The sequence below is a fragment of the Vanessa atalanta genome, chromosome 5 (assembly GCF_905147765.1).
Source record: "Vanessa atalanta chromosome 5, ilVanAtal1.2, whole genome shotgun sequence".
In the NCBI taxonomy this organism is placed as follows: domain Eukaryota; kingdom Metazoa; phylum Arthropoda; class Insecta; order Lepidoptera; family Nymphalidae; genus Vanessa; species Vanessa atalanta.
Window position 1 is genome coordinate 11,805,898 of NC_061875.1, and position 22,769 is coordinate 11,828,666.

At 32.2% G+C, this 22,769-nt stretch overlaps 3 protein-coding genes across 9 annotated transcripts in view; 2 read left to right on the top strand and 1 right to left on the bottom strand.

The window, feature by feature from the left end:
• LOC125063960 (elongation of very long chain fatty acids protein 6) overlaps positions 1 to 4,126 on the top strand; it is a 37,148-nt gene extending 33,022 nt beyond the window's left edge. The window contains exon 4 of the mRNA XM_047670696.1: positions 741 to 4,126. Within this exon, the coding sequence (XP_047526652.1) occupies positions 741 to 1,101 (361 nt within the window). The 3' untranslated portion in view covers positions 1,102 to 4,126. The remainder of the gene's footprint in view (positions 1 to 740) is intronic.
• Positions 4,127 to 5,433: 1,307 nt separating this feature from the next.
• On the top strand, positions 5,434 to 7,748 carry LOC125064135 (uracil phosphoribosyltransferase homolog). Its single transcript, XM_047670960.1, has 4 exons — positions 5,434 to 5,627; positions 5,907 to 6,099; positions 6,560 to 6,727; positions 7,202 to 7,748. The coding sequence occupies exons 1-4, from the start codon at positions 5,500 to 5,502 to the stop codon at positions 7,382 to 7,384; spliced, it is 672 nt and encodes a 223-aa protein (XP_047526916.1). The 5' UTR covers positions 5,434 to 5,499; the 3' UTR covers positions 7,385 to 7,748.
• Positions 7,749 to 8,551: 803 nt separating this feature from the next.
• The window catches only part of LOC125064024 (four and a half LIM domains protein 2), a 151,673-nt gene continuing 137,455 nt past the window's right edge, over positions 8,552 to 22,769 (bottom strand). For all 7 annotated transcript variants that reach the window (XM_047670791.1, XM_047670789.1, XM_047670790.1 and 4 more), the window contains 3 exons: positions 10,975 to 11,144; positions 10,431 to 10,617; positions 8,552 to 10,076 (listed from right to left, as the gene is read on the bottom strand). In XM_047670791.1, the coding sequence (XP_047526747.1) occupies positions 9,919 to 10,076; positions 10,431 to 10,617; positions 10,975 to 11,144 (515 nt within the window). In that variant the 3' untranslated portion in view covers positions 8,552 to 9,918. The remainder of the gene's footprint in view (positions 10,077 to 10,430; positions 10,618 to 10,974; positions 11,145 to 22,769) is intronic.

Sequence of the window (22,769 nt, forward strand, 5' to 3'; positions counted from 1 at the left end):
GTGTTCCGGTTTGAAGGGTGAGTGAGCCAGTGTAACTACAGGCACAAGGGACGTAACATCTTAGTTCCCAAGGTTGGTGGCGCATTGGTGATGTAAGGAATTAATATTTCTTACAACGCCATTATCAATGGGCGGTGGTGACCACTTACCATCAGGTGGCCCATTTGCTCGTCCGCCTACCGATATCATAAAAAACGGTCAAAAATAGTATCGTATTAAAAATCGTATCGTATATTAATTAAAAATTATAACGAGAAATTAACAAAACGGTTAGGTACCGAGTTGATATGCAATAAATATAATTTTATTTAATCATATAAAGCGGAATAATTGTTGTTATTTTAACCAAAACTTGTTTGTTGATTTTATTTAATAATGCGGACTTGTATCAGAAAAAAACACAAGTTTTACGCACGAAAAATAAAATAAATGTCTATAATAAATATATATTTTTTCATGCAATGGTATGTCGTAATTATTTTATTTTATTTATCAACAGCAAAAAATGACCTCGAATACTATCGATCTTATATTTTGAAACTTTATTTAACGCGAGATTTAGCGGACATTCACCTCACAGAGAGATCGTGAAAATTTTTAACGATTTTTGGGAAATAAACATTAGCTTAAGTAAGAATTATAAATATAAGTTGTATAAAGTGCTTAAAAAAATAACTCTACCGATGTTATATGTAAATTAATTGTAAATCCGTAATACGTAATTTTTTCTTCTTCCACAGTGTGATGTACTCGTACTACGCTCTCGTCAGTATGGGCAAATATCCACCGAAGATGCTAGCCATGACCATCACAGTGCTCCAGCTCACTCAGATGATAGTCGGCTGCGCAATCAACATCTGGGCTCACAACTACACCGCCACCGTGCCTCCCGACTCGTGCCACATCAGCCAAATTAACATCAAACTATCGATGGCAATGTACTTCTCCTACTTTGTTCTATTTTCTCAATTCTTCTACAAAGCCTACCTCTCCCCGAAACGCGGGAAGAAAGCCAAAACCGAACCCCTCCCAGAGATCGCACCGACGAAGAAGGTCGAATACAACGGGTACCCGAGACAGAGAAACGGATTGGTACACTAGTCGGTCTTGTGATATGTAATTATTGTACAGGTTATCAGCGGCCACCGATTAAACAATTTCTCGATTTGAACGATGCAATCAATAAACATAGCTTTTGATAAAATCTTGTGCGTAGTAAATATGAATTAGATTAAAAGTTAAGGTGATTTAGATACATTAAGGAAAACAATTTGGAGTCATCGTTTGAGACTGCTGAATTAGATCATAACCTCAACCATGGATTTCAGCTTTATACGATTGTTTAATTCTGACTCTGAATATATTGAACAAAAATCAAATCCAATGTCAATGTTTGTGTTGGCTTTATACATTTCTTTGAATAAAATTCTAATTAAAAACAATGTGCGTGTCGAATGCGCGTGAGTCGGCTGAGCGTGACATTGGCCGCTTAGTGCCTTAATTCACTTAAATCAATGATACGATCGATTAAGCAACATGTTATGAAAATAAACGTTTGTTACATATTTATAAATAATTAATTGCAAATTACATACGTGTGAACTAATGTTATGTGCTGTTTACAATTATTGTATTAGAACGATTAGTCTTTTTATTGACAGCGTTATCTTCGTAAACATAATTAATACTACACATAAGACACCTAGCATTTACGTGATGCATGTTAAAAAACGCGCAACATGTTATGTATCAACCATCACACGTGACTTGACATAGTTCATGAGATTTAACCTTTTGTATAATAATCGTATGTTGCAGCAATATTATGTCGCTGATTAATTTGTGTACAATTTCTATTTACTTAAACGTTATTTTCTATCGTTTTATTTATTGTTTTCATCTTATGAACTATGTTACGTTGGACACGAAACGTGTGCAAAAGACGTTACTAATTTATTAGTTTATTTGAATCGTTTCTTGCGCAAGATTTATACAAAAGCTGAATTCAGTTTGTATGTATTGTAATATGGAGTAGCGTATCTGCTGCATTTTGTACCAACTAATTTTAGGATGTGCAACTGTCTCGTAACAAAAGCGTTGGGTCTATTTAGTGACAATTTAATTAATAAGAAAAAGTTTTGATAATCTATTATTTTCAGCACAAGTTTATTAAATTTATAATAATCAGAAATTGTTTAAAATCGGTGCCGTCAGCTTAAGGCGAGTCGTCACGTGTTACATTCCATGCTAAGTTGTTTCCGCTGGTATGAGATTGGCTTAGATCTCTTATGCTTGGTGGCGACTCGCCCTTGGCGCTTCGAGCTTTTGCTTCAGTTCTATGAGCACAGATAATACAGGAACCGTAAATCTTATATAAATATTTTATGAAATATTAATTTATTAACATATCATCAATAATTAATTCTTTTTCTATGTAGGCCAATTGTTATATAGTAAAATGTGTAGTTTAGCTTACAATGTTGTTAAAAAAGATTATTTAATATTACACAAAATCACTCAATAGAGTTTTAATAAGATTAATACTTCATTAGTTGAATTAGATTGAAGTGCTGTTAAAAAGCTTTTTAAATAATCAATTGATAAAAAAAAAATAGTTGAAATTATATAAATTTTATAGTCCCATGTAAACTGTGGCATAGCGACCGAAGTAGAAGCGCGTAACTCCTTTGTTGTTATCGTATTTATTACTTAAAAAATAGTGATTTTTAATGTAATTTATTTGTAAAGGGTAGTCTTACGACCTGTACAGATACGAATCGTGGGTTTTCAGCTTGATATGGCCAATGGTCGTGGTTTGTCCAGGAGGACCTCTCACCGTCTGCTGAACCATTGAATATTAGATTTTATAAATTATTTATCAAATCGGTTACATTGGTGATTGGTCTCGATGTTTTAGTTTTAAAACTTTGGTAACGCTTGTCAGACAAGTGCACAAAGTGTAATCTATAGATATAATTTCAGCTAGAGGATTAAGCGATATTAATGTTATATTGACGGTTACAGTACAGCTTGTTTTTTGTTTATATATTAAATCAACTGCTTGACTAGTAAATAACATTTTTGTAAGCTGGCATATTGTAAATAGAATGGTTAACGGGAAGTAATAAAAGTTATAGGTAAGCTAAATAATTCCTATACATGGCTCGTGACAATGTATCGCTCGATGTAATGTGCCCAATTATAATGTACAAAGTTTAGGTTATTTACCTAATAAGCCCCCTTTTCCGTGTGAAAATAACCTCGATAGTTAATACTTTATCTTAAAGTAGAATAATCGCGGATACAAAAGAATTTTAATGCGTTTTTTGACATAAGGTCAAATTGGCGGGAATAAGGTTACCACAGACAAACGAATACCCTCGTTTTAATAACCCTATTTAAAATTTGTCTGTGACAATTCTGAATAGAAGAATAGGTCTGTCGCAAAGACGACTACTATTTCGCAATTCATTTAAATTTTCGGTATTAGTACGGATATTTTATAGAAAATTTTGTCATTAATCAAATGACTCATATAATGTACAAAACTGTTAAATGTAACTATAGTTATTTGAAGAATTAAATAGTTCAAAGAAACAGGTTCAAATGAGGCCATATTTGTGGAACGTAAGATTACGGAAACAACAGATGAATTGTTAATATACTAATTACAAAAATTAAAATCAACGTTATCTTCTTACAACATTTTAGGATGTTAGAAGTATTTGTCCGCTTGTAACATAACATTTTGCTACAAAGGTGTGCAGAATTAGTATAGATTCTAGGTCAAGGTCAATTCGACTAATAAATAGAAAATGTAAGAATAGTATTGGTAGTCAGTTGATTTTTTTATTTTGATAAATGCCCTTTACAGACTTTATACTGTTTCCAGATTAAATTCCTTTTTCACTAGGTACCTATATAAACTATCATTCGAATTTATGTCATTATTTTCATGAGGGAAATAACATATTCGCATTGGGTATTTTAGAAATGGGATTTCATATTATAATTATAATTTTAAATCTTTATAGGGAACTCCGTGATTTAATAGGTGTCTTTCTATTATTTTCAGAAAAATGTTAGGCGTGTAAATATTGGTCCTGAATAAAATTTGTAATACCTATTATGTGTATAATTATAATAAGTATTGGTTTTCACAACAAATTTCTTTTTTCTTAAAAGTTTTTCTTTTAAGTTAATTGTTTTTAACTCACCTCGCCTAGCGCTTATAAATAAATATATTTATTGGTACTGATTTTTCTTTCTGAATATAACATAATAAAAACAATTGAAAGAATAATAACTAATGGGAATCCATTTAAAATATTTTTTACCTTAAATCCGACATCTTGTTATTATTTTAAAATTCAACTCAGAAGTACGAAACACAAATTTTTGAAATCAACACTTAGCATTTATTTATATTATTACTAATTTTCTTGTAACAAGGAAAGTATAAATCAGCCTAGCTAAAACGAATTAGCGATAACGGTTCCATATTTCAAGAAGATATTTTAAAATATATTTTTGCGAAAATGTTTTGTGATTACAATCAAAGTGGATCTGACGTATGTGTATGTACATACAATCAGAGATAATGTAATTAAAAAAAGTGGAATTATTCTTGCAATAATTAATTTGTATTTCTGGGCAAATAAAGCATTCTTTAAATATATTTTGTTTCATTTTACTACCTTTAATAGTAAGGTGGAATGGCAACTGCCCCACAGAGTGGTACGTAATTACCACCATAGACATTGTCGATGTAAGGAATATCCATTCCTAACATCGCCAATCTGCCACCAAGTTATTTCCCATACTTGGTGGCAGATTGGACAGACAAGACAGTTCTTCAAACCTGAACATACCAATAAATAGTGCTAGTATTTAGTGGTAAAATAAGCGATGAGTGCGGACTTTTATGAAGTATATCTTTTCAAATAAACCTAATTAAATTAATTTGTATGTTGCATATTTGTCAAGAACTTAATTAATTATTAAAGAAATTTGTAATTTATTTTCATGTTTTCATTAAAATAAATAACCTCTCAAACATAGCATATAATTTCAACAGGATTAGACATTTGTGTCACGGTTTTACTACTTCAGTTAAAAATAGTATAATAATATATGATTCAAACATAATGTGGCAACATGCCAAATAAGATTACATTGTTGCAGTCCCTTAAGAAATATATAAATTACTAAATGCGTATATTTGTTTTAAAAATTGTATGAAAAAAGTAAAAACAGGCCTTAATTTGTAAAAAGGCAGTCTATCATATAAAATAAAGTGAAGACAAGTTGAACAAGATGGTCAAACGCTCTTGATAATGTATGTCTTTCTTTATATTTCTATCAGATGTTGCCGTTTTCCGGCATTGTCATCTGTATGTCACTTGTCAGTAAATTTGGTGACATTGACAGAGAGATTGCTGTAAAACCTTTTTGTTTATCATAAATTTTATACACATTGCTATTAAATACGCACAAAAAATGGAATTAATTGATAATGATATTCGCCAATGGGATGCGAATGATGTAAAGGAGCAGTTTGGCGACAACCTGATGTTATTGCCTTCTAATGATAACATAAAGGAACTACAAACGATACTTCGAGACAAGTAAGGTTATAATACTTAAATAGGTTTCGTTGTGTTGCCTTGTTTAATACTCATTTTACATTTTCCAATCCCCCTTTTCAATAGAATAATAGTGCAGTCTAACTTTTTTATTTTATGTTGAACAATTATGTTGAAATCATTGAGAAGGCTTTGTTTACATTAACGAATTGTATATAAATTTGTTTAATCAGGAATACGTAACTAATTCTTTTTTCTCAATGTTATTTTAATGATAATTAGTTATTTTATATTCAAGTAAAAGTATTTTGTTATCATTAGGAATACATCTCGAAGTGATTTCAAGTTCTATGCTGATCGCCTGATTAGACTTGTTATTGAAGAGAGTTTGAATAAGCTACCATTCACGGATTGTGAAGTTATTACGCCAACAGGAGCTCTATATAAGGGTTTAAAATATGGATCTGGAAATTGTGGGGTTTCTATTGTTAGATCGGGAGAGGCCATGGAGCAGGTGCGTACAAATGACATCTTAATATATATTATTTGAAGAAAATATAACAGCTGATTTTGACAGAAAATCTAAACATGCACAAATCAATCTTGACAGACATCTCTGTATATTTGAAACTATCATAGCAAATTAAATGTGATTACTAGATATTTTATTTTTACTTGATTAAACTAGCTGTACACCCCATTACAACACTCATTACATTACAAACTTCCATAAAAACTATCAGCCTTAATTTCACCCCTTTTCTTAAAATAACTCTAAATATGAACAAATTCTATGCAATCATATCATCACCAATTCCATAAGAAGTCCTGAGTTCCATAAGAAATTCCATACAAAATCAAGGAAGGATTTTTTAATGTTTGAAATATAAAATAAAATGTATTATTGTATTTGCCTATTTACTATCTGAATTTTGGACACAAGGTACTTATTTCTTAACTATTTTATGTTCAAGGGCTTGCGAGATTGTTGTCGATCCATACGCATAGGGAAAATTCTGGTAGAGAGTGACAATGACACTCATGAAGCACATGTTGTATATGCAAAGTTCCCTGAAGATATTGCTCGAAGGCAGGTACTTTTAATGTACCCCATTATGTCTACTGGTAACACTGTCAAACAGGTATGTTCATCTTGGCTTATATTTATTGTATTTATTACAAATACAATTTAAGTGACATACTTTAATTGTATAATAAGAATTCTTTTATTTTGTACTACTCAGAGGCTATGCTAACTAAATATATTTTTATATTTGGTTCAATTCAGATCTTACTGTACTATGTAAGAACAGTAAGACAGTTAGAGAAATAAACAATAATTGTTAATATATGTGTGGAAAAAGAATTGGATCCAATTTATTACTTTGTTATAAATTAATATTGTTTCTGGCCTAAATAAGTTTTGTCATTGTGTTCGTACATTAAATTTTAAATTTATCTTTTCTTGATTTAACCTGGTCTTCATTAAAATTATACATTCGTATAAAAATTTTGTTTTTATAATTTGTGATATATTCGCCTGCACATATTCATTACACATATATTAGTTGACATTACTTACTTAGTGTATTAATGTAACACTTACATATTTGCAGGCAGTAAATGTGCTCACACAGCATGGTGTCAAAGAAGAGCGTATTATACTCTCCAATCTATTTTGTACTCCCGCAGCAGCACAGGCTGTAGTCGATTATGTACCGAAGATGAAAATACTCACCTCAGAACTACACCCAGTGGCTCCAAACCACTTTGGACAGAAATACTTTGGAACCGACTGATATGAGGACGACTTTGAGTGACTATTGACTAATAGTTTTTTTTTTGTAATTTGACGTGCCCTCCTTGAGTTGCAGTTTATTACAGTTTAAGTTGAGCAACAATGTTTCTTATATTGTTAATAAGAGAAGCTTATAATTTATTTTATTATGTAATAGTAAACTGTCTCTTTATGTATATTTTTTTATTATTATTGTGATTTAGTTTCTATTCAGCGTTATAACCTAAAATGAAATTAATTTATATAAAAGTGTATGGCTATAAATGTAAAGCTTGTATTATTTATCTTTATACAGATTTATTAATCTGTACATAAGATTATGTTAAAGCTTAGCTTAAGGACTTTACTTTGTATCAGAAATCTCTGTTAAGATGTAAAAACAATAAAATAAGCCTATTTAAAATATATTTGTTGTTTTCCATACCTAAATTATTGTAAAGGATAATTACAGATGACGTTCCAGAATATTTTTACCAGGTACATAATATCGTTCTCATAATATAAGATCCCAGAAATAAAATTTCCTTTTTTTATATTAATGAAACACTATGAAATAATATTCAACAAAATGAGCATAAAACGCTTTAGAAATAATCAATGAAAAATTTACAAATTTGTTTCATTTTATTTATCTCGAATAAAAACGAAGTTTGAAGTTCTTAGAGGAATACACGAATTAACAGAAATTACAGATTTGCTTTAATAATCCGCGCACGAACAGAATATGATCCGACCCAGAGACGCGCAATCCACCAAATAGCGGTAACGTCAGCAAACTCTTCTTCTTGCAGTTGAACATACACACAAACACCTGTTTAGACATAATTGCTAAAATCTCATAAATCTGAGCATAACCAGAGTTGGATAGTTCCTTCGCTCGATAAATCTCCAATGCTGTCTGTGTCTATTGCTGTTGATATACTTTGACTGAGTTCCATCCTATTCTCATGACTCATAGCGCGTGGAGTTTGCCAAATAAATCAGATTGTTGCCTTTTTAATTTCATTGCCTTTATGATTAAGATCAACTGTTTTATACATTAAGTCTATTTAAGTAATAAAAGTCTATATCGAAAAAGCATATAAGGATATAACTTCAAAATAAAATATTATCCTTTACGATAATGATATGATAGAAGAGGGAAGGAGGAAAAATAAATAAGAAACAATAAAGTTATTTCGATCATTTAATTCAGTTTCATAGTTTATACAATCTATTGATAGATACAAGAATTATTATTAGATCAGATCACACAACTAAGCAATTTCAAGGTGTATATTAATCATAAATTAATAATAATTTTATCAACATTTTAATAATTTATCCCTTAACGATTACCCTTACAAAGTGTTCCCCTGACATTTCGTGGTCGTTCCGCAACTGCGATCTCAAAACACAGATGTTATCCTCTTAAAATACAAGTCTACGTCTAAAAAAATAGTTTATTATCATTTAAAAATAGATATAACATTCAATTACATTATTGTAACGAGTGGTTCCCATTAGAGAACAAAAATATTTTATTTTTTATTTTATTAGTAAAAACTAGACGACATAACGTCACTTAATAATTTAGTGTTAGGAAGCTATCGTCCGATGGAGAGTATGGCAGCACTACACGTGTCAAATCTCACAGTACGATCGACATCATTACATAAATTGTCGGCGATCCCTCTCATAAGTGCGTACTCATAAATAAATACTTAAATAATATAGACATACATTACTTTGTAGGTAATTTTATTTATTACACTTATTATACTATGTTACGCAGTTTAAACAATGACAAGCACTTATTTGATAGTAACAATCATTTAAAAAAACGACTTATAAACACCTGGCAACACCAGGCGTTTTAAGTTTATGATGTCTTGGCATAGATAATAATGATTAAAACAAAAATATTTTGAAATTGACTTAGATATGTTATTAAGGCATCGTGTGAATTGCACTAGGTAAATTGACAAATATAAGTCATACCTAAGGGACTAATACAACAGCCAAAGCGAAATTATATGGCAATTAGCACAATTACATAATATACTGCTACTTATAAATATACATACTGGTTCCCGAAACGGCTGTTATTAGTAACAATAATTAAAACAAAATATATAAACACCTTAAGTAATAATCGAGTAAAAAAAGCGAAATTAGATATTTTATTTGTGCATTTACATATATATATATATTATTTTTTTGTGATTTTCTCGTTTTTGTATAAAAAATATCGTCAACAACTTGAAGTAACGAGTGACTATAGATTGACCTTACGAAAATTGGTTTCGTCGACAAGGTCGAAAAGTTGGTCGCTGGGTATTCCCTGCGTTCTGAACGCGCACCAGTCTCTCGCGTTTGCGACTATCGGTAGGATTGTCTTGTCGCTGCACAAGACCAAAAACTGTTTAGTCACGAGTCTCTAAAAGCGAAGCTGTTATGGCAATGTCCGTTAATATCCTTAGGAAACATCTGGTTGGGATTTATGTCCGAATAGTCATTAGTGAGAGCATGGAGGCGTTAGAGCAAGCTGTGTATTTACATGAGCTTCTGCTTCGCGCACTCCGGACAGATGATGTCCTGTCCGTCGGTGATGAATCCCTTGCCGACGAGTGAGGTCTTGCACTGTGCGCAGATGAAGCAGCCGTTGTGCCAGTGACGGTCTTCGAACGAGATGAAACGAGTGCCGCCGATACCTGCAAATTGACAGTTTAATGTGTAATTAACGTCGTGTCAGTAAGTTCCAGTTTACAGAACCGGCTTTTAACTCATCGACAACATGGATTGTGGCGGTAAGCTAAATCATCAGACAAGGATTGCTTGCATAATATTTTTTATTGTATTATGAATGAATAATAAACTGCTTTTAAGTAAACGATGCTGTTTAATATTGAAAGATTGGGAATGAGAAACTCATGAAAGAAAAAGTTTTATTGATTGTTATTTCTTGTTGAAGAAGTTCAGCTACTGGTTCTCTTCTTTCTTTTCTTCGTTTATTTTACAAATTAAAGAGTCAATACATAATTTTTTCCAACAATTATATTTCTTACCAGTGATTGGCTTGGTGCAAGAAGTGCAGCGCTTAGCGAACAGCTCTCCGAAGCATTCGGCGCAGTAGGGTTTCTCATCGCGAGACGTGAAGCGCTCTCCGGCGAGCGACGTGTTGCAGTTCGTGCATGTGAAGCACTCGCGATGCCACGGCTCGTGTTTGTATGTTACACCACCTTGCGTTATGATCTGAAATTGTGTTGAATGTAAGCTTAAGTTGATATAAAAGTATAGAAATAATACCTTAGGAATAATTGTATTTTATTTCGCTTTGATAATTTCATAAATTCGAATAAGGTTAAGGATATATATGGTTAGTAAATTCATATATTTGACCTGAGTTTTATTTGAAAAAAGAATTAAATCCAATATTTGTATTTTAAAGATTGGGTAGAAAAGTTCAAGTGTAGTGCAGCCCATGTATCTAGTTCGATATCATAAGAAGTTTAAATAATCCTAAGCGGTTAGTATTAAAATGATATGGCTGATAAATCTGCATAATGAGGACCGTTTTTGGTTACTACATAATATATAATTTAGTTATACCTTGTTACACTTGACGCAACGTGTAGCAAACTTGTCCTCGTAGCAACCGGCGCAGTAGATTTCCTGCTCTCGTGGGATGAAGCTCTTGGTGCCAATCGGGTTCTTGCACACAACACAGCAGAAACACTTCTCGTGCCACTGCTTCGTCTTGTATTCCATCTTCTTGGTTCCTGCACAAAAAAGAAATATATTTAAGTTTTGGAAGAAATTACAAATTGGTTTTCTTTTGGTTTAGCTTAGCATTTATTTCTACGTTCTAGAAATCTAGCGTAGCCATAATTACAACATAGTAATGTATATTTATAGGTGTATGAACAATACAAATTTTAAGTAATATCAAGATGAAGTAAATTTCAAAATAACTTTTTTTATGGAATTATTATATCTCATCTTATTGGCTAAAGACTTTTTTGCCAAAATATTTTCTGCAGCAGCTCCAAGTTATATAGCAATGTTATATTCCTATGGCTGTGATAACACATCTGCACACACACCACAGCTGACTGTATTCTCTGCGCACTAGATTTGTTTCCAGAACTGGAAAGCCGACCCCACATTTCTAGATAATGAGAGAATTTCGAATTTAAGTTTGCGTACTCATATGGTGTAAGTACTATTATATCTTCTGCGCAGTTAACTATTTACCGAAACGGATGGCCGTCTCGGCCAAAATGATGTCACCTTAATAACCATAACGGTGTTATTTATATATAATTACATAAATAACCACAAAAAAATCCAATTATTTATACTGTGATAAACAACGCGACTAAAATAATTAAGATATAAAATTCGGAGAAACGCAAGGTGAATACAATCATGAGTCTTGACCGCTACCGGTCAAGGACTCGGAAGATTGGAAGATATTCCATGAACCGTTTTGCATTTCTCGTAATAAAAACTAGCTCCGTAACTGGTAGTAGCGAACGGGTATTGTTCAATATTGACGATGACGTGATAACTTAATGAAGTAAATATTACATAAGCTGGGAACTTCAATATTTAGGAGTGGTTTTGATTTATTCGAATAAATAAATTGTTAGTTAATTGCATGCTCATCTTTGGCTTAGTATATAATTTAGAAACATCATTTTTTAATAAATATAAAATTGATTGGTTATTGGTTCTTCGGTGATTCGTTTTTTAATACGTAATTCTGTCGATTTTGATTCACAGCGTTTGACTTTATCGTAAATTGCATTGATAGCGTGAGACTCGGTTGATTCTGAATTTTATGTGTGTCCTTGAAAAGCTGGTACCAGGGTTGCATGTGGCATTAGAGTCAGGATATTAGGATGATGCACGCGACTCTATGCATCGTTCAAGGTTCATCGAACTGATTTTATTTCAGTTGAAGATAAAATAGTAATATAGAATAAATTAAAATAATAAGAAAAGGTATTTCCGATTTTATGTCTTTGTAAGTATTTATTACCTTATAAGTAAATGTTAGGACGTAACTGAATGATAATGAATTAGACAAACTAGTAATATGGCTATAGAATAGATGGAAGTAATTAAAATTGTTAGTTTATAGTCGATGTTATGATCTGATAAGTAATAAAATCCTTTTTTTTAATAAAAGAATAAAAAATACGCAATAATCTATCTAACCTTGTCATTAAAAAGGTTCAACGACTTGAAGTTTCAATCATTATTATAACATAGATACTAAGTTTAATGGGCAAAGTTAGGCGGACGAATTCACCAAGAATTCGGCGCGTCGCGTGAGCGACGACACTGACATGTACGAGTATTCATTTACAACACGATACAAGAATAAAACATTTGTATTCGAATCAGATGACTTTCCTTACTATTCGTTTCTGTTAAAATTAGTTTTATCATAATCGTATCAGGTAATTCTACAAACAATTTCACAGTATAAATAATTATTTCAATGTTTAGATTTTTATGTAGCTATTTCTACTTAAGCTAGTCGATGATCAATGTACCTTAGGGTTATTTGAAATTGAAAAATCACTAGGCAAGCTGAAAAATGACTTTGTATTTTCCTGCGATAATAGATCAATAACCGCTTCGCGTTCGAAGTTCTCAATAAACATAGGATAAGGGACAATCTTTTGATATATCACTAGAGCAATATTCTGTTCTACTATAACGATAACAAAGGTAACTTGTATTTCTAATTCTTAATAAAGTAAAGAAGATTTCGTTTTATTTAATATACATAGTTCGGTCTTGGTCAGCTCTATAGCTGCTCATGGAATCGATGAACTAAACATTTGGTTTGCAAATTCCTACCGTCCATTGCTAAATCACCTACGCGTTATTACGCCTAATCGCGTCTGCCTTGATCTAATTGCCTTATTCTATATAAAATAGACTAAATATTATACGTAACGGTCAGTAAATGTCCTAAAGCTGGGCAAAAGCCTATTCTCCTCAAGCGAAGAAGACTTGGAGTTCATTCTATCACGATGTTTGCAAGCTTCCTCACAATGTTATACAGAGCATGAGATGAATAAATAATAAACTGCGTATAAAACTCAGCGTTGCTAACCCAGGTTTGAAGCCGCTATCATATACTGTAGAATATAGTGTATATTACAACTTTTCCATGGATGAAATTCATAAATCGCTTTATTTATTTAAATTATTTTGCTATTTAACTTAAGCTGTATATTATTCAAATATTTTTAAAAGAATACTAGTAGAATACTAGGTATATATAGAACGCTGTAATTCCTTCACACTAGAGATTAATATGCATTTAGATTGCTTTCCATAAAAGGCTGCAACAGATCTCGTAACCTCGTTTTAACGAGAAATTAGCATGTATAGCTCATGTCCCTGCCTTAAGCAGACTAAATACTAATACTATTCTAAGACTTTTAAACAAATGTCGTTTTTAAGTATTTTAAGATATATATAAAAAATATCTCATATTCATCTTATAAAATATTTTCATGAAGAAAATATTACATAAACTTTACGAAATGGTTTTATAAAATAATATAGTATATGCATTATCAAAATTTTAAAGATAATTAAAGAAAATACGTTCTGCACTAATCATAATATACTTCAAATAATTCGTTTGGAAAATGATAGGAATGTGCCATTTATATATGAATTTCAATATACACTATTCATTCGAAAATGAATTTTTAATACCACAATTAACTTATGTCACTGGCGTTGATGAGATAAAATTTAAAATGACTTCGAATATAAATGAAGTCGAAATGTTTTTTTAAAGAAATTATTAAAAACAAAACGCATACATTTTTACCAATGTATCTGCATATTGTATCTACCAACCTAAGGTTAATAACAAACAGTATGCAACTGTTTTCTGAACATCTAGGATAAACTACACGTCTTACATTATACTCCACCTGGATCTCATATCAGAAAAGCTCATTCTAAATATGTACAAACTATAATTATAATCGTGCATAAATAAAGCGAATATGCATTTCCCTGACTCAAAATATTGTAGGAGAGTGACAGTTTACTCGGGCGTTCATTGGTTCGTTGTGTGTACGGGAACTTAATACCTTTGTGGTATATTCCTCTATTACAGCCTCACTTGACGACTTTCACTATTGTGAAAACTTTGAAACTAGCACGGTACTTTTACCGACTTTGTGATTCATTTCTCTCATTTCGGGATTTCGCTAAGGTATCATGTTACAATACATATATTTGTACCTAATAAATAGACTTTATAGAGTTTACATTATTTTAGTCGCTTATATTATTTCAGCAATGATGATTTCAATGATTTTTTCAGCAAAGTTTTACAAAACACAATCGATTTGATTAAAATGACGTATGTTGTATTTTTATTTCGATTGTAATAGTTAAAAAAATTAATAGTTTTTAAATGATTGGCAATATTGTATAGACATATATGTATATATATATAAACTAATACACCTAGGACCAATACCTCTCGTGTAACTGGTTGTAATAATTGGTGGATGAAAAAGGCAAGTTTCTGCGATAAGCAGTTGTAAACATTTTAATGGTACATTTATATGATTGTATAAGTGATTAGGTTTATCTGGGTATTTATGATCATGGAGTTGTTTATTCAAGGTATTTAGCTGTATTGGAATTTTAATAAAGTTTTCCACTATCTTAGTGTACTTATATTCCATACACACACGCGGTATATATTTATCTGCGTGATTTTTAATTTGTGAATGTTATTGAGGTATTGAAATAACTCCAGAGTTTACTATAGACAAATCTACTACCGGTTCAGAAATAAACATTTCAGACCTGAGGAGAACCGCAAAAAGGATCTGAGCGTCTCCGTTGTTTTTAATAAGTTTGTTATTGTTTACAATGCAGTTAAGTATTTATATTTGTATTTACGAGAGTCGATCTATGTATGCCAAGGGTGCTATTATCAACAAATTCCCTAGTTTTAAAATATTTTTTAAAACGTAAACGTTACTTAAGGATGTCACAATTGACTATTTTTAAAATTTAATTATTTTATTCAGTTGAAAAAGCGTACACATTGTCCCACAAAATTAGTAATTCGGTTTTCGGGTAAGATACGTAACTAATTCATAAGCATAGCATAGCATATGCATAAGCATATGCTTGTTTCTGGTAATAGTAGTATGTACTTCAAGAAATGCAAATGTTTCTTTTCATTGATTGATCGATATCCCATGATGGCCCATTTGACCATAAACATGCTAATAAAAGTTATAATAGAATGATTAATTGCTACTATCTTGTAGTCTAGGTGTGGATTTATATTTGAAGGTCGTTAACGGTCTGTGGGACGGGTGATGTCAGACAATATCGTGTGGGAAGCTTTTGTACGAACCTCCAATTTAGGACTGTACACACATGCTCAATATCTCGTTTAAAGTATAAAATTATATATGTGTGATATAAAGTTGATTCACGAGAAACATAATGTTTGAAAGCATTTTGTTTTGTATTTGGTTGATATGAGTGAAAGCGTACTGCTATTAACCAACTAGAACTAGCTTGAGTTCTAGACTCTAGATTATACCTTCTTATGTTTTATATAATGTTTCTTTATAAATATTTATGTTTGGCGAAACAACAACATACATATGTATATTCTAAGTTTCTAACTGGAATATAATCTTAGTATTTTATATTATTCATTTATTTTATCTTACTATATAACAGTTAGATGAAAGCGTAGCTTGGTGTTCGTGAGGCATACTATAGCTATAATAATCGAAATCAAATCAGTTTTAGACAAAGTATGAAGCAATAACATTACACGTTAAATCACGATGTACCGAATTTAAAAACGTGACGGAGATTAAGATTAATTCTTACGACGCATTAACGTCGTATTCAACGCTTATATATTTAAGTGCTAACGATAAAATGTAACACAAATATAACTCATGACTAATGTCAGTTAAAGAAGACTTTGTTTGTGACATGTTAGTATAGCATCAATCATGGCGGATTACCCACCGTTTGCGTTGAAGGAAATTTAGAATTATTATAATTAAACAAAAGTGTTTTTAATCATAGTTTAATGTTGTGAGATATTTTATATTTTGAAATTAAATAAGTTGTTTGAACGTATTTAAAATTTTAATATTGACTAAATAATTTTGAATATATATATATTTTTATTATACGACGCAAGTCGGCCATTTTATTAGTTGTTTGGCGGTAAAATCGACACGTGTGCTGGTCACGTGTTGAAATATGTGATAAAATTGATTTGTAATGCATTGTTCTTTAATAACCGCTGAGACGAATTAAGAATTTTAATCAAGTATAATTTATAAAATATCCACTCGTAATCGTTTTTATTATAATCTTTAAATAAGTATAATTTGATACAATTACTTATATGAGATTAAGAGAGTGAGGGAATAGGAAAGCACTTGTAATGTGCTCATAGTATTGTGCACAAACTGAGTATAAAATATTTGCTCGCGTGCACTTCTCCAGTGCATATAGCGGCAGTAGCCAGAAGAAATTTCACTTATCTGTATTTTTTACAAAGGAAGATTTCCTCTCACACTAAGTCATAGTGAGTTTTTTAAGAAAACTTATTATGCATGTAATAGTTATCAAATTAACTACGAAACAATTGTTTTAGTGTTTAATAATACATGTGTTTGATACCCATCCGCACGCACATAACAATAGTAGGTAAATTTGTCATGTTAATGATAATTTCCTTTATTATTTTGAACGATTTTAGGTTAAATAGTTGGCAATTGAGCACGGATTTGTGGTAAAACGATAAACTAATCAGTTCAGATAACACGAACATAATTACGGGACCACTGGAAGCTTTAAGTGGGTGAATTAGTAGAAAGCTACCGTAAAGTGAATCGGTAGTGTAATACTGTGTACCGGTTCGTATACTAAATATCTAAACCTTGGATATGACTATATTTAATTAAATTAATAAATTGGAAACAATCAAAATCAAATGATTATTATTTGTTAGATGAGTATGAAGATTTATTTTACCAAATATTTACCGGAACTTGTTTTTTTAAATTAATATTTATAAGATAAGATATATAATAATTATAAATAGTCTATTGTATTTGACGACTATTTATCGTATCTATGCGTACCGTACGAATTGTAACAAACATTTTGATTTGATTTTGTAATTGATTTTATAAGTTTAAAAATATATATGTAATACACTTTTTTTCGTTAATTCATGAAAAATACAATTGAAAAGATCATGAGGTCGTAACAAATATTTCAAACACAAACTGTTACAAAAATGCGATCTCTTTAACTTCTAAAGGGATTGAAAGTAAGAACAAATAACACGACTGTGATGTTTCCTGGCAGAAAGTCGCATTACGAAGAGCATTTTTAACACAAATCAAGTTTATACACTTCCTAGATTTTCTCATTATTCTACCAAGGTTCGCGAGTAATAACTCTAAGATATATTATTATCGGACCAGTTTTTATATACATATTTTATAGTTATCTGACCTCCGCGATCCTTTATTGATGCATCAATAATTTATTTGTGGAATGGTCTTACTACGTAACGCAAAGGATTATTTACACCTTTCTTCTTTTTCATTTATACGAAATAAAAATGGTATAAATAATTCCTAATTTTACTCAGTTAAAAAAAAATAGTGAAAAGGTCAGTTCTCAGTTCGTCAAATTCAAGATCACGTTGCAGAAAATGTACTACACGTGTTATTCTTAAACCAATACGACGAATCTAACATATTGTAATACAAATTCGTGTGAGTATACTTGAACACTTATCCTTTAAGCTGGATCTTAATATTACAGAGTATTCATATATAACTGTAAAATACTCATCAAAGTATAACTCAATCCAGGCGGTCTTACTACATGTCCTGCTACTAGATATATATTTCCTTATAACGATGAATTATGGATGACATTAGATTTGATCAAGTTATATTCAATCCGTTTTCGGATCATAAATGGAGCAGGAAAACTGCACTGTTGATAAACAGGGCCAAGGGTTGAGACTAATCAAATATGATAAAACTGTGAAGGTTGAGGTGAACCACGCGCCATATGTTTGCAGCCTACCATACCTTATATGCAGCACATTCGTCTTGCTGTCCATTCAACTGTCGACCTTATCGCGATCGAATTGGAGTTTAAGGAAATTATTTACGCATTACGTCATCATATTAATTATCTTATATACATCTGGCAGATTCCTATATATCACCTTCCAACTCGTATATGGTAGGAAAATCGTATTCGTTGTAATGAAGTAAAAATATGTTGACATTATCGGAATTGTATAAGAATTTTTACGTCTCGACAAATAATTGGCCTAAAATATTCTGGGTCAATGTCAATCGTAAATTTGCAAGTAAAGTGCTTAATAAGATATTTACTGGTGAATTTGCTATTTACTAGTGTAAATAACTCAAGTGACAAAGTACCTAACTGATAATTTATGGAAAAGGTTTTTATAGAGTTTAGAAACAATTGATAAGTCTTAACAATGTAAACAATCCAATACGTACGGTACAATAAATATAGATATATATTTTTGTAAAATAAAATCATTTTTTGTGTTCTTATTCAAAGGCCGACAAACAAATGACAAGTCTGTTCAAAGACTCTTTAAATGACATTAGCTCTTCCTTATATATAAGATGGTGATAAATAGAGTAATAAAATAAGATATTTATTGTACTCATAATTTAATAAAATCCACGGATGTATGTGAATTTGTTTAAATCATCTTATTTATTTAACAAATATTTTTATTCGCAAACAACTAACTCAAAACAAATAACTGGAAATTATTTTATTTTTTTTTTTTTTTTTTTTTTTTTTTTTTTTTTTTTTTTTTTTTTTTTTTTTTTTTTTTTTTTTTTTTTTTTTTTTTTTTTATTTCTTAAGTCCAAATGGAATCAATTTGGAAATAAGAAATAAAATAAACAATAACCAATTAAGAATGCTTCAAGAATAAATTAAGGCTTACTTTCAAGCTTTAAATTTTTTTGAAAGTATACGTATTGTTGAACGCAGACTGAGTGACGTGGCTTGGGAAGTGACGTCACCGGACAGACGACGTGGCATAAGAAAAGAGATGACACGCGGGCGGCGAGGCAGCCATATTTAGTTGACATAAGAGATAGAATTGAATAGTCCTTAATGTTTTTGTCATTTTCTAGAATATAATTATAACTTTGTTAACTAATGAGTACTTGTGTATATTTTTCAATATTTGATGAATGATAGATTATATCAGAAGTGGGATTGGGTTTATGCCCTATCCGACTCGCCTTCTGACATTTTCTTATATTTCTCACGCATGGACGCTCATAGCCTCCATATATTTTTTTGAATTTAACGTTTTGAATTTTTTTCCCTTTAAAGGCGTGATGATTACTTTGATTTTTTGATTTCAGATTTTATGCTATATGGTTATACTAACGTTGTTAGTATTTTGTTAATAATGTCTGACCAAAAGCGTGAAAGACGTAGCCGAGAAAGAGGACGAAGTCGACATGGCCGGCATCGTGACAAGTCCTCTAGTAATGTTAGACGTCAGATGGATTTGATTCTTGAACGTCTAAATAAATTAGAAGGTAATAATGTGCAACAATCGCCAACGTCGGAAGCCGCGACTACACGGGTACCTTCGGACCTTGGCACACGGACGCCGCAGGTGACAAAGAATGTGGAAGGGGCAGGCGCTGGGTCTTCCTCGAGGACTCAATCTGTGAGTGGTATCACTGATGCAGAAATGACCACCACTGAGCGAATTGTAGATGCATTTCGTTCTATAAATACTTTGGTAAATCATTCATTTTATATTTCTAACTTTGATCCCAGTGTTCATGACATTGATGTTTGGTGCGATGAGGTAGATCGCGCGATAGCTATTAACAAATGGAGTGATAATGAATGCCTCCCTCGTATAGGGAATTGTCTTAAAGGTGACGCTAGATTATGGCCTAATGAGTGGGTTACAACAGATCGTAGTTGGAGTAATTTTAAGAGAGAATTTAAGCCATTATGTCCAAAAAAACCCGACGCTGCAAATATTTTATTTGATGTCATGAATACGGAATCAAATAATTATCCCACCTATGCGGATTATGCACGTCGTTCGTTACTTCGTCTCCGAATCGTTCGGGGATAAAGTGATGAATTTATGTCTGCAATAATTATTTGTGGTATCACAGATTCACAATTACGCGCTGCCGTAACTAACGCAAAATTGATGCCTTATGATTTGGTAAATTGAAGTCAGAAACACGAAATAGGGACAATGTTAACTTCTGTATGGAAAAAAAAAGATACAAGCGATAATGATGTGGTAGTAGCAGCTATATGTGGTGTACCTGTAGACATTTTAATTGATAGCGGTTCTACTATTTTTCTAATTTCCTTCTTTACTGAAACATTTTGATTGTGTTCGGAAACCATGTTTTCTGGTTTTAAGAGGTATAGGATGACAAAAAATAGAAACCACTTAATATGCCACTTTACCGATTGAGTTTGATGAAATTACTTTAGAGGTAGAATTATTCGTAGTTTCATCAGAACTTATGAACTGTCCTATAATTATTGACACTGATGTACTTAACCGTGCAGGAGTTACATACGTTCGTACGTGTGATCGTCAATATTTAAAACATGTTTCCAATGAGGTGACTGATGTGTTTACGGTTGAGTCTCATAGAAATATACCCTTAAAAACCAAAGTTATTGATGATAATTTACAACATTTACACGAAGTTATTCGTAAGTTTTCAGGATATTTTATAACGGGAACTTCAACAGAAAAAAGGTATTATGTCAATCAGTAAATATTCGAACGTATCGCCTTTCTTAGGTAGAGGTAAGTGTCAGAGACTTCCTCAACATAAAGATTGCAAGAGAATCCATTTAGCCACGAAAAAAGACGGCACGCATCGTATGTGCATTGATTTTCGCGAGCAACTTTTACCTCCTCTTATTGTTAAACAGTGGATAATTTTTAACAAACTCCGTCACCCCGTCGAATCTGGTAAAGTCCTTTTCTATGATATTTTGAGTAACATGATTAAAGACAGGTTTACTACTAAATGTAAGTGTTGAAAAATTTAACTGATGTCCGATTTTCCATAACTTTATGAAAGCGTTCTTTCAATCAACAAGAAGTGTGTACAATAAGTTATGTCAGGAACAGCCGAGCATACAGAGGGATCTGTGGATCCATGGTACCTTGACGAGGCGAGTCAACTGCTGAAGCCTATGCTGCATAATGTGAGAGTAAGTAAAAGACATGCTTCACGTCGTGCCTCTGTCTTATGTACCTGAGATATGCTTCACGTCGTGCCTCTATCTCGTACATTTGGGATAGCCTCACGTCGTGCTTCCTCCCTTATGTTTGGTTTTTGAGATATGCTTCACGTCGTGCCTCTATCTCGTACATTTGGGATAGCCTCACGTCGTGCTTCCTCCCTTATGTTTGGTTTTTGAGATATGCTTCACGTCGTGCCTCTATCTCGTACATTTGGGATAGCCTCACGTCGTGCTTCCTCCCTTATGTTTAGTTTTTGAGATATGCTTCACGTCGTGCCTCTATCTCGTACATTTGGGATAGCCTCATGTCGTGCTTCCTCCCTTATGTTTGGTTTTTGAGATATGCTTCACGTCGTGCCTCTATCTCGTACATTTGGGATAGCCTGACGTCGTGCTTCCTCCCTTATGTTTGGTTTTTGAGATATGCTTCACGTCGTGCCTCTATCTCGTACATTTGGGATAGCCTCACGTCGTGGTTCCTCCCTTATGTTTGGTTTTTGAGATATGCTTCACGTCGTGCCTCTATCTCGTACATTTGGGATAGCCTCACGTCGTGCTTCCTCCCTTATGTTTAGTTTGTGAGATATGCTTCACGTCGTGCCTCTATCTCGTACATTTGGGATAGCCTCACGTCGTGCTTCCTCCCTTATGTCACAAACTATGAGATATGCTTCACGTTGTGCCTCTATCTCACTTGTTAATAGCTTCATAGCGTAATTTATCTTCTAAGATGTTTTATGTTTTTTTTTGGTAGGTGCAGACTCATCAAATGATGAGGCCATTCAAGACCAAGTTGCTGGAACTGAAGATGTTCAACCTAATACCTCGTCAGAAGCGGGGCCTAGCAGAGAAGTACAGACACATTCAACAAAAGAGAACGAGGACGTTCTCATGTCAGGAGAGGCCGTGTTGAACGCAGACTGAGTGACGTGGCTTGGGAAGTGACGTCACCGGACAGACGACGTGGCATAAGAAAAGAGATGACACGCGGGCGGCGAGGCAGCCATATTTAGTTGACATAA

What these genes read in the sequence shown, in the direction of transcription:
- LOC125064135 (XM_047670960.1), top strand. Translation starts at nt 5,500, where the DNA reads ATGGAATTAATTGATAATGATATTCGCCAATGGGATGCGAATGATGTA. An exon ending in CAAACGATACTTCGAGACAA is followed by an intron (nt 5,628 to 5,906) that starts GTAAGGTTATAA and finishes TGTTATCATTAG; the next exon opens with GAATACATCTCGAAGTGATT. An exon ending in CGGGAGAGGCCATGGAGCAG is followed by an intron (nt 6,100 to 6,559) that starts GTGCGTACAAAT and finishes TTTATGTTCAAG; the next exon opens with GGCTTGCGAGATTGTTGTCG.